The sequence below is a fragment of the Podarcis pityusensis genome, assembly GCF_964106645.2.
Source record: "Podarcis pityusensis genome assembly, chromosome: 10".
NCBI classification, from domain to species: Eukaryota; Metazoa; Chordata; class Lepidosauria; order Squamata; family Lacertidae; genus Podarcis; species Podarcis pityusensis.
Genome location: NC_138035.1, coordinates 25037909 through 25050774, shown reverse-complemented (window position 1 = coordinate 25050774; position 12866 = coordinate 25037909). Strand labels below are relative to the sequence as shown.

At 42.8% G+C, this 12866-nt stretch overlaps 1 protein-coding gene across 2 annotated transcripts in view; it reads left to right on the top strand.

Moving 5' to 3' along the window:
• The window catches only part of PAH (phenylalanine hydroxylase), a 40520-nt gene extending 31684 nt beyond the window's left edge, over nucleotides 1–8836 (top strand). For both annotated transcript variants that reach the window (XM_080971752.1, XM_080971751.1), the window contains exons 7-13: nucleotides 139–274; nucleotides 664–733; nucleotides 1810–1866; nucleotides 2837–2932; nucleotides 5414–5547; nucleotides 6309–6424; nucleotides 7574–8836. In XM_080971752.1, coding sequence (XP_080827878.1) covers nucleotides 139–274; nucleotides 664–733; nucleotides 1810–1866; nucleotides 2837–2932; nucleotides 5414–5547; nucleotides 6309–6424; nucleotides 7574–7617 — 653 coding nt within the window. In that variant the 3' untranslated portion in view covers nucleotides 7618–8836. The remainder of the gene's footprint in view (nucleotides 1–138; nucleotides 275–663; nucleotides 734–1809; nucleotides 1867–2836; nucleotides 2933–5413; nucleotides 5548–6308; nucleotides 6425–7573) is intronic.
• Nucleotides 8837–12866: the final 4030 nt, after the last annotated feature.

The window sequence follows — 12866 nt, the reverse complement described above, 5'->3', positions numbered from 1 at the left end:
CCGAAGAATTGTAGAGTTGGAAGGAGTCCCAAGGGTCAGCTAGTCCAACCCCCTGCAATGCAGGAATCTCAGCTAATGCATCCATGGCAAATGGCCACCCAACCAGTTTGTAATGCAGAGCTCCGCTGTTCTTTAAAGGCTGCACTGGATTCCGCCTGCGTCCTGTAGCTGGCCTGCTGTCTTCTCGAGATTTTTTGGCTGGCTTGGCGTTCAGGGTGTTTCACTCTACTCAATACATCCGCCATTCATCGCGGCCAATGTACACGCCAGAACCGTAAGTAAGCCAATGAAGTGGAAGGCCACGTTTTGGTTTTTGTGGTTTGTTTGTTTTTTAAATGTGCATAGCACCTTATGAAATCAGGGTGGCCAATAAAGGAAGAAATATATCGGGTACAACAGAGGGGGCTGGTTTGCGTAACATTTACATGTGCTAAATTTTATGTAGAGATGCAGGTTTAGAAAGAATGGCTGTGATTGAAATAGAAGCACAACCCATCTCACAGTAGTGGGAAAGGCTGGGGCCAGGTGAGGTGTGTACCTGCTCAGTCTGCAGTCCGGTTGCTGGCTGTGATTGATGGGCAACTTCATGCCTTTTCTCCTTGTGTTCAAAGCGTGAACAGTGTTTTTCACACTCTTGATCAATTCATACTGCTTTTCTTCTAGTGATGTTTGCCACGAACTCCTAGGACATGTCCCTCTGTTTGCTGATCCCAGCTTTGCTCAGTTTTCTCAAGTAAGTAAAACCCTTTAAAAAAGAGATGTCAACCGACAGACAACACCTTTCAGAAAATAATCAAAACGCATCATACAGGATCTAGATAAACACAAACACTCCAGATATTGTTGCCAAAGGACTGAACTTCTAGTATTAAAACCAGCGCTGTTTTTCTAGAAAAAGAGGTGCTGGAACTCACTATGAACACCTCCCTTGTTTTCTTATAATGGCAATGGTGCTCACCTGAGAGGTGCGGGAACTGAGTTCTGGTGAGTTCTGGATGAAAAAAAAGCCCTGATTAAGACTGAAATCCAATATAGTACACACTTCCCCCAGGGGGAAACACAGCAAAATAACTTTTCATTTGCTTCTGAAATGAAATGCTTTGTTTGTGGATTGTGCCTTAATAAACTTGCACAATATGTTCACTACTGATTTTTGTGGTGGGTATGCTCCTGAATAGAGACTCAAACTATCTTCTTTGATTGTGTCACTTAGACTTAAATCACATTTTGCATGACTGAGATTCAGTAACATTTCAGAATTTAAATTAGATTTTTTTCAAAAAATGAGTTTTTGCTCGATCTTTAAAAGTTGCCTCATTAATGTTATGTTGTTGTTATCATCATTGTCACTGATTTATTAACCACCTGCTATACAACCATCTCAAGGCGATGTACATTGAAACCGTTAAAAACACAAGCCCTATCAATAGGAGAAACTTTCAGAAGGGGTAAGGCAGTCTCTCAGATAACCTGGTCGTGAGCTGTATAGGACCTTATATGTTAGTACCAACACCTTGAATTTAGTTGTAATGCTATCAGCTATGAGAACTACATACTTTTACACTTTGAGTTTTCTTCTTCCTAAAACCCACCTACCTATATGAACGCATAACGATTCATAATCAGGAGGGGAGTGGTGGAATTATTCATTAATAACTAAGTAAGAAAGAAAGAAAGTCTCCTTAATTTTTTTGCCCAAATTAATTTTGGCTCTTGTGCTTCCCACACAAAACAAACAAACAAACTGGGGGTGGGGAATGCTTTTTAGAAAAAAGAACAACTGAAAACAACCATCTTTCTTTTTTACAGGAAATCGGATTGGCTTCTCTGGGTGCTCCAGATGAATACATTGAGAAACTTGCTACGGTAACTTTAGAATTCAGGGGCCATCTGCCCCGCCCCCCCGCCCCCCCAGTTAGATCCAGTACCAGATTCAGAATGACAGTTCCAGGCTCAGTGGGTGCAGAATGCTCTTGAAATCCCCCTGTAAAATAATAGTTTCATTTTGTAGACAGAGAAAATGTTTAAAATATGGACTATTATATTGATCCAGTTTAAGGCCAAAATCTTATACAAACAGAAAATGCCAGGCATTTGAACTCTGAGCCCTTCTGCATGCAGATCAGAACCTGAGATCTGGGTCCTTTGGCCAGATGTAGAGCATGTGCTCTGTTGCTGCTGCGTGGCCTCTCTCTTCCGTCTCCTGTTAGTCAATGTGGCGACTTCCAGATGTTGCTAAACTACAAATACCATTAGCCCTAGCTAGCATGGTTGATGGCCAAAGATGATGAGAGTTGTAGTCCAGCAACTTCAGCAGAGCACCATATTGGTTATGCCTGCCCTGGCTTAAATGTGGCGTCTGTTCTTGCAGAGCCTGCCACCCTGATTGCAATATACCGCAACCTGCGTATTAGCAGTTGATCTCTGGAATGGACTTCTTCCTTCTACCTCTATGATGTTCTCATTTGGGGGATGGGCTTCAACATTAGGATTCCTTTATCTTTAATAATTGCGCAGAGTTTTGGCAGGTCATGCATGTCCATTCCCAGTGCTTTAGTCATGGACAACTAATTATCCTTCCATATCCTGGTTGCAAAATGGAAGTGGTGATGAGCTGTCTGTTGGAAAGCAGAGGTTTGAGAAACCACACCTGGCAGAATACCTTCATATATGAAATGATAAAGGTTCTGAACCCCCAAGTTTGAAAATTTGGCCATCCCTGTAGTTTTCCATCATGGTACCTGCCCACCCTTTATTTGGCTCATAGCCACATTAATGGGATCATCTGGGAGTTCATGCACAAGAAATATAATATTTGCACTTTCCTTTATGCCAGGTTTATTGGTTTACTGTGGAATTTGGACTGTGTAAAGAAGGCAATGAGATAAAGGCATACGGAGCAGGGCTGCTGTCGTCATTTGGAGAATTACAGGTATGAATCCACAGTTGTTCCTATTTCTGAAAATCAAACCTTGTATTTCAATTTAAAAGTACGTATAAAGGTATTTATGTAGGTCTACTTTGTATGTACCTTGGTCATTAAAGCATAAGACTCTTAATCTCAGGGTTGTGGGTTTGAACCCCTACACTGGGCAAAAAGATCCCTGAATGGCAGGGGGTGAACTAGATGACCCTAATTCCTTCCAACTCCATGACTCTAAGTCTTATAATCTTTCAGAGATGGGCAAGGAGCCCTGCACTCACTCAACAAATAACTTGGGCCCTTTGAGTGTGCTCCATGCTAGTTGCATGTGAATGGAGCTAGATTAGGACCTGTGTGTATAACATATAATAGGGGCCCTGTCCTGCTTCCGGCGTTAAGCGTTATCAGTAAGAAAGAGAATATAGCCTTTGTTACTGGAATGAGAGAGCAGGGCCTGCAACTAAACATTGCAATGAGAACATCAGAAGAGCTGGGGGCTCCGCTAGGGGCGCCTTGGAAGATGACCGACAATACCATCTCTCCAGCTCACTCAAGGTAATTAAAGGGGTGATATGGGAGTAATTCAGCCTCCCGTTTTTCTCCCCGGTGTAAGGGGAGATGCAGCCACGTCCGCGGTTGCCCATAAATCACCCCCGAGTTCGAAAGAAGGAGGGGGTGAGGGCACTGGACGGAAAGCCCTCGAGCGAGCTCGGATCTCCCGGACGCTGTCTCCGAGAGCGATCCTAGTTGCATTTCTTAAGATAAAAAATTGGAAATAAGAATGCTTCGAGCAAAGAAGGGGTTTTTTCAGCTGCTAATTAAATCTGCCACTGAGAAGTTAAGAGTGATGGAGTGGACTGGAGATAACATCAAAGAATAACATCTATGCCGGTATGTTGAAATGGAACGGAAAGGAGGGGGGGACTTTCTCTTTTCTTATTATGATATTACCTAACAACCCCCCCCCCAGAAGAACCGTCAAAACGACCTAGAACAAGCGAGATTGGAAAATAAACTGTGTGGAAATGAAAATAACAAGTAAAGCCTTTGTTTGTTGGAATATCTGGGAAGAAAATAAAAGGCTCTCTATGATGCAGTTTTCAACCGGGATCGGCCATTATGAGACAGACTATGTTGCGAGATTAATAGCCATAGGGGGAGGCAAGCCTTCACTCTGTTATCATGTTTGTACTCTAAGATTCCAGGCATATCTCCTCTGGAAAGGCTAATTTATGGTGCAACTTGTCTGGGAAAATTAAAGAGCAAACGCCTAGATTCTATTTCATTGGAGCTGGTAAAAAATGGTGTCTGCCACTCGAAGAAGACTTTTGGATCCGCGTGTTAAGTTTTACTGCAAACAAAAGACTTACCAGTTCTAAAAGAAAAAGAAAAAGGGAGAGCCTTATAAAGTTCACACAGAAGTATAATATTGTTTATTTTAACTCGCCTGTGGAAACAACTAAGAGGCTATTAAGAAGAAAAAGGATAACATCAAGAAGATTGGAAGATGGGACTGGTGAACATTAAAAGCAGCACAAATATGAGATGATCAGACCCTACTGAACTCGAAGCATGGGAACCCCCAACAAAATTTATAATTTGGCAAAATATTCGGATTTTATGATTTGTATTGGTATAATTTGGAATAATTAATGTGATATGATTGGATTGTTTAATGGAAAACTTAATAAAAATTATTATGTATATAAAAAAAGAGAACATCAGAAGAGCTTGCTGGATGAGGCCACCAGGGGGCACACATCTAGTCAAGCATCCTGTTCTCACAGTGGCCAAGCAGATGCCTACATAAACAGGACTTGAGCACAACAGCACTCTCCCCTCCTACGATTTCCAGCACCTGGAATTCAAAAGTATACTATCTCCAACAGTGGCAATAGAACATGGCAATCAGGGGCCCTCTCCTGTTTTTCTCTTCTAATGGTTGCTCTACATTCCATGGATCTGAACACAAGAACCTAAGAAGAGCCTTACTGAATCAGACCAAGGGCCCGTCTAGTCCAGCATCTCGTCTGTCTGTTCTCACAGTAGCCAACCAGATGCCTGTGAGAAACCTTGATGCTGGGTGTGGGTTGGCTGCGATTCTCAGCAACTGGTATTCAGAGGCATAATGCCTCTATCAGTAGAAGTAGAATGAAGGCTGCTCAGTCCTGGGTAGCCTGGTCCTTGTTTTTATAAAGATTTTTGTCTCCTTGTTTTGTTTTGTTTTGTTCTGATTTCTTGAACTTCTGTGAACCTCAGGCCTGCTGATATTTCCCTCCTGTTTGCTAACCATCCTTGTGGCACTTACCACAAGGAGTTTGCTGCTAGAAATAATAATTAGAGTTAAAAAGCTTGTCCTTCTGTTGTATGACAGTAATAATAATGATACTAATATTTATAATATATTGGTCATTTTAATTTTAATTGTAAACTGCTTCGAGGTTTTACCACATGAAGGAATATATAACCTATCTGCCTTTTTCTCTTTAGTATTGCTTATCAAACAAGCCTGCCATTGAACCTCTCAATTTGGAAAGGACAGCAGTTCAAAAATATCCTGTCACCGAATTCCAGCCCATTTACTATGTTGCTGAAAGTTTCAAAGATGCAAAGCAAAAGTTAAGGTAATAATTTTACCTCCATTAGGATTTGGTTGGATCATCCAGTGTCCCTCTGTGTGTGCATAATACAGAAATTTCACAGAAACTCACCTGCCAGCCACCCTGGGAATTAAAAACTTTTGTATGAAATGAGTAAATCAACATTTATCTGTAGTTAATCTAAACTGGTGTTAGATAGAAAATGCCACCTGGAAGAGTGGGGAAAGAACATGTTGACTGGGGCTAGAAATGTGAAGCTATGGGCAGAAGGTAGAATAGCAAAATGAGATGAAAATATACAATGCAATCATATGCATGTGTACTCAGAGGTCAGACCTACTAAGTTCAGTGTTGCTTACTCTCAGGAGACTGGGTATAAGATAGGGCTGATTTTCCAGGACATGTCCTCGAATTTGCCTCCGAAAATGGCATCCTGGATTATTTTTCAGAAATCGGCCATGTGTCCTGGAAAACCAGCAACGGGGGTTAAATTGTACCGAAAATGCCGTAAGAAGCTCCAAAACTCAAAAAATGTTGTAGCTTTTACTTTAAAAAGCTCAACAATTTTTGGGGTGTCCTGGTTTTTACTTTTTGAAATACGGCAACCCCAGATAGGATTGCAATCTTAATCTTCCATCCCAAATCAAGGGAGGGGCCTTGATCCCTTCTCAAGACATGTGTCTCTGCGAAGGGCTTGCTCAGCTGAAGAGCAGGATGCAAATTATTCACTCAATCAGTATATTAATCCATAAACAATGCAACAAAGTTTCTGTTTTCTCCTTTAGGAAATATGCCTCAACAATTTCCCGTCCGTTCTCTGTCCGTTACAACCCGTACACTGAGCGGATTGAAGTTCTGGACAACACAAAGCAGCTCAAGAATTTAGCTGATGCCATCAGCAGTAAGTAACTGTATTTTAATATACAACGATTTTCCTTTGAAAATACCCAAACCCTGAGTTCTTTATGGGTCTGACTCAGTGTCCACAGAGAACTCTTGCACATCTGTTTTTGCCCCATTAGTTTTAATGGAGCCTACAGATCCTGCTGCACACTAAGAGATTTGCTGTGGTTCAGGGACTGGGAGTCAAAACAGGTCATCTCATTGCAGGGGACAAATCTGCCTCACTGAACAAAACATAGTTAGGTGCAGTGGAAAGCGCATTGTGTATGGATGTGGTCTGAAGAATTTCATAAAGTGTTGAAACTCAGAGGTGGGGATGAAAAAAGGGGAATAAACAGCTGATACTGCTGTATCTTTTGCATGATTTTTTCCCCTGCACCAATATATACATGTTGAAAACCCTGCATCAGTAAAAGCTTAATGGCATGTAGGTATTTTCAGAGAAGTGGAAGGAGCTAACTCCTAGGGAAATCTGTTCCACAGTCCAAAAAGTCTCTTGGGGAGTTTTAACTAATATTTCGCCAAAATCCGGTTGCCTGCAATGCCAATCCCTAGCTCAAGCCTTGCCATATATCTGTTTGCTGGGATATGGCCACAAATCTGTATGCCAGGATACCACTACAAATTTCATTCAGTGCCAGATTTCTGTAATTTCCCAAGTTGAATGGGCTAACAAATGGATTTTTTAACAGTGAAATGAGGGCTAGACTTCTGCTAGATTCCAGATAGGGCTCATTGGGGAGGAAGGGCAGGACATAAATGCAGGAAAGAGATAAACAGAGTCAAGTAGGCTGCGCTCATGCCTGATGATGCCGTTCTCCCTCCTTGTAAATGCAATGCTCTTCTTCATCCTATATCACATTATCAACAACATTCATTGTTTTAAGACTTCTTGGGTGCCAGTACATTCAGTTTGTGCCCTCTTGGCTCCTTCTGTTTGGCTGGCTTCTGCAGAGTGCAGGATTTGGACTGAGGAGACCAAGATTCAAATCTATACAGAGCCACCTGTGTCACTGAGTCTACCTAGTGCCATTGAGGTGATAAAATGGGAATGACTCCATTGTGCTCTATGGATGAAGGGTTGCATATAAAACTGTAGCAAAAGAAAGAGCAAAACAGAAGACTGACTTCCTTAATTTCTTTGCAGATGAGTTGGGACTTCTTTGCAACGCTCTCCAGAAGATCAAGTGAAGATGCTCTCAGATGCCTTTTGATGGCTCCAAGAGCCATGGGGGGACTGTACTGGACAGTGAAACAAATATCAAACTTTTAAAAAACAAATGAAGAAAGTCTACCAATAACTAATAGCATGTAGAAATGTGATACATATTTAATGTGCTTGTCATCGCAGTTATAATAAAGGCAGGTGATAGTTTAGATGTCTGTAATCTCCATTTATATCATATGGCACATGCAAAATGTCTCAGCAAGTTCCCCTGCAAAAATCCACAGCCATGAATCTCATGGGAAGTTTCATGGGGGGGGGGGGTTTGGCTCCATAAGAGAAATCGGAAGAGCTCTGAGATAGAGTGGGACAACCTAGGAGAGGATCCGAGCAGGATGGGGGAGGTGAAACTGGGACCCTAGGAAGTGTCTGAGCCTGGGGAGGGGGCCAGTGGTCTAGGGAGCGGAGAGCTGGCTCCAGTGGCTGAGTGGGTTAACAGAATAATTTTTACACCTTGTGCCATTGGACACCCCTAGTACATAAGAGCATCCTGCTTGTTGGATCATCAGCATCTTAGCATGCACTTAGTCATGCTATACCTCTTATGTACCTACTGCATCTTATAACTTGTGCCTCCCCTATGGACCAATCTGATTTATACATTAAAGTCTTGGGTGGAAACACAGCTGGGAATTCAAGTGGATCTTTTGGCAGTGAAGCCCCAGACATATGCTGCCCAGAGTCCTTTGTTTTGTTGTTTAGGGTGCCGCCCATCTTCATCCAGGAGCTCACATGCAAAGCATGGTGGGGGCTGTTCTCCAAATTTATTTTCCACCATCCACCTTCAGGATGCCTGTGAATGCCGGTGATTGGGCATCGCATGTGGGCAGAGCACTGTTGCGCTCATGACCTCTCTGTGGGCTTCTGCTCAGCCACAGTGAGAGCAGGATGCTGGACTAAATGGGCTTCAGTCCCGACTCAGCAGGCTCTTCTTGTGTCCTTAACCTGTACGCAGCTTCATGCAGTTTATTTTTCTTTGAAATGACAATCAATAAATTGCTAGGTAATACACAGCGATAGCCTCACCTGCAACTTTTATTTCTCTCAGCTTTTTCTTTTTTAATTACTTGGCGTTCTTGTTTGTTTGTTTGTTTGTTTATATCATCGTTTAAAGCTGTTTGCAATGCTATGCTAAAGCTGATTATGTGATTTTGAACCATCAATAAATTACAATTTTTAAAAACCCATGATGCATTAGAGATGGTTTGCTCTTCCTGTTAAGTTCCTGTTTGTGCTGTTTCAGTCTCTCCTACATCAACACATGTCAACACAGTCTCCCCCACATGTCAACATTTCATTGGATGCCAGGATCCTTCCAGAGGAGCGGTGCAAATAATTTCTCTCCGTGAATGAGTTGTTGGAGATGAAGAAGCATCAAAGCGTGGGCGTAGCGCAGCTGCCCCCCTTAAATCAAGTAAATCAAGAAAAATACTTAACTAACTGAGGTACTGCCCCCCCAACTTAAAGCCTGCCTCTCAACATAAATCCCGGCTGCACCCCTGCATCCAAGATTCCTGCGTTACAGGGGGTTGGAATAGATGACCCTCGTGGTTCCTTCCAATCATTCTGTGATTCTGTAAAACCCTGCACATATCACTCTCTGGGGCAGCTGCTTCCCTTGGATTCTCCCTAGACAGGAAGGCACAGCGGAAGCCAAAGAGATCTGAGCTCAGTGGGGAGAGCAGGTCTCTCCTGAACAGCCACCAACGTCCCCCTACCAGGGGGGCAGAGGAAGAGCCTCTGCGCCTAAAATCAGTTTCCAGTAGTTCTTTTAAACGGCCTCTTGAGAGCTAAAAACTGAGCATCGGGGAGTGTTATGACGATTCCACAACTGGGGGGGGGGGGGAGGCAACGCTTTGAAGTCTGGATGTTGTTGGAAATTTGCATAATACATTTGCAGTGAGTAATCGTAGCTATCGAGGGGACTCAAAGCCAAGGTGTGTGTGGGTGTGTGGGTGCGCGCGCGCGCGGAAATGAAACAGATTTTACTGGGCAGGATCCAGCCTAAATCAAAGGCTTTAAAGAGACAGAGAGCACGCTATGGGTACCTACCTGGGAGTAAGCCCTACTGAATTCAATGGTACTGACTTCTAAGTAGACATGGTCCTGTTGAGCTGCAACGCACTTACTAGGAGCTCCTTCCACGGAAATTCCCGGGACATGGTGGTGCAGAACTTAGGTCGATCCGCGCCCCTGGTGTGTAAAGCTGTAGTACGGAAGACAAAAGACATTGAGGAAGTCTTGATTTGAGCGAAAGCTTGGGGATATCCGAAAAGATCAGCTATATTATATCTCGGGGGACAATGCTATTGCAGCAAATTTCAAGCAGAAGTCTGGGAGGACCAGGGATTCAAATAAACGCTTAGTTCATTAGATGGTTTGGGAGACGCGATAATTCGCACTTCAGGACTGCAGTTTACTTGGATTTCCTGGACCAACTCTCGTCTCTGGTGGAAATGGCCAGTTTCCCCAAAACCTCAGGGTCTGGAGCCCCGCTGGTGCAGGCATGGAATTTAAGATTCTGCGATAGAAGATCCTTCCTCGGTCTTTTGATCGGTGACGTGCGTACCGATTTCATTGCGGAGATCACTTTCCCAATGCTAGGCTCTTCCTGGAAGCCTCTTATTTCGTCCATTTAGTTTAAACGATTTTTATATCACTTTTCACTTACAAAAGGAATACCAAAGCAGTTCGCACCATAATAAAAACATAGACAATATCCAAGGAAAAGTAAAAAAAATAAGCAATAAAATCAACAGTAAAAAAAAACACCCACCCCACGACTAAGCGTTATGAGTTTCGTTAAAAAAATATTGGAGACGCGCATGCTATAACATCTAACATTATTCATGATGGCTGTATTCCACAATTACTATTTTAGTGGCCCACAGATCGCACTCTGTGAAGATGAGACTGAAAGCTGTTTTTATTGTATTTTATTGTTATTTTCACGACATAAAACCTCACTGTCAAGGATCACCGAAGCAGATCTCGATAGGAATAAAATAATACACACCACTGCAAGAAATAAAAATATACCATCGGGGTTTTGTTTGCTTGTTTAATTTAGAACTGACATCTTCTAAAAACAGCATATCGCTTTGTCTCCGTCTCTCTCCCCACTAACTAGCTTTCAAAATAAACTCAGCTGACTTTTTTTTAAAAAAAGACAAAATGTCACCGATTCTTTCCATAGCTTTTCTGCTAAAAATGACCAGCTACATCGTGCCTAAGTTAAAAGTGGCTGATTTTATCACCAACGAAGCAGTAGGGCTGAACTGACATTTTAAAAAAACCCTCTTACATTTCAGCTAAAGGAGTCTCGTCGTTAACTCTTATATATGCACTACATTTATCCCCTCCCCATCCTCGAAGAAGCTCAATGCGGCATTCACGCTTCTCCCCCTCCCCACTTTATCTTCACAACGACCCCGTGAGGTAGGTTAGGCTGAACGACAGTGACCGGCCTTAAGTCATCTGTGCGCTTCATGGCTGCGTGGGAATTCGAACCCTGGTTTCTCAGATCCTAGTCCGGCCCTCTAACCACCCCCCGCACGCCATTTAGCTTTATTTCTTCGTCTTTTTAGGACAGACAAAAAACAAAAAAACCCCATTACTTTCATTCTGTCTTCGAGTCAGCCCCAGTTAGAGGCATTTATATCCAGCTGGTGATATATTTGCCCATCCCTAGCTTAATTGTAGGTGCCTATATAGTTTAAAAATATGATAAATAGATTTTAAAAAAAAGATTTTTCAGAATGACTCCATCTGGCTTGATCCCAGAGGTTAACAACCGGTCACGAGAGGAAAACTACACATCGGGGTAGCTGGAATATATACCAGCTTGGCATGAATCTGTACTGCGTTTTTAGGAGGCAGTTTCAGCACCTCGGACAGGAATTGTCTAAGGAAGAAGCAATGATTGCGATCTATATCTTTGTCGCATTGCTATTGCATTTCAGGGGGTTGGGCTAGATGACCCTCGGCATCCCTTCCAACTCTATGATTCACACACACACGATTTCATTGTCCATTTCTTCACAATGTTAAGAACGAACGAAATTGGGAGGACAGGATGAACAGCATTTAAACAGAACAAAACAAGGAATAACTCCGCTGCTGCCCCGCTCTCTATCCAAACGCATTGAGCTAAACGGAGCTAATATATTTCAGTCCGTTTTTACACCGCAAACCTTTCCTTTGTGGTTGGGTTTCAAGTGAGAAGATTTAAAATAAAGGACGGATTTTTATTGTTATTTTTTTAACCCTCCCCTCTTTAGCCATCAGCCTCCTTCTCTCACATCCAGAATTATCGTTCCAGTCACTGATTTCCCAAAAATCAGGATAAAAAAGTCCGATAGCAGCAGCAGAAGAAGTCATTTACATTTTCCCTAAATACGTATGGTGTTTGTTTGGGGGCACCTGGCGCTAGGAGAAGCGCCTTCTGCCTTACTGGCGGTACCTTGGAGAGCAGATCTTTATTTGTCAGTGGCCAGGGAATCTGCCTTCGCTCTCTTCTTCTTCTTCTTCTTCTTCTTCTTCTTCTTCTTCTTCTTCTTCTTCTTCTTCTTCTTCTTCCTCTTCTTCTTCTTCTTCTTCTTCCCGTCCGTTGTCCCCCGAGACGGATGCCAACTGATTATGTTTATTTATACACCGCCTTTTTCCCTGATAGGGACTCAAGGCGGCTTACCTTCTCTCCCACGTCAGGTGAGCGACCAATGCAGTACAAAACATTTCGCAAATGCACAGCTGCCATCCAAGCCGGACTTTCTTCCTCACAAGGCAACACACAATTGCAGATCCATACCGGGTGTGTGGACCTTGGAGGCTCAGAAGTTTATCATAGTTTAACGGACTCCGTTGTTTTCAGATGCCTGTTTAGTTTGACGGGCTTTATACACGAATCGACCAATTAATTAATTTCTATTCAGTTTATCAGTCCCTTGAACATAAAGCATGACATAAAATTAGCGGAACACACTGCAATAAAACACTACCTAAATCTATATCGTTACATCTATAGCCAAGAGACGCACATGGTTCTCCTTCTTCCCCATTTTATCCTCACGACAGCCCTATGAAGTAGACTAGGAGGAGAGACACAAACTGGCCACTGGCCACCCAATGAGCTTCATAGCCAAGTCGTGATTTGAACCCAAATCCTAGCCGGAGTCTATAACCAAGCCACCATACTTCTGGCTGTTTGTCGTATTTT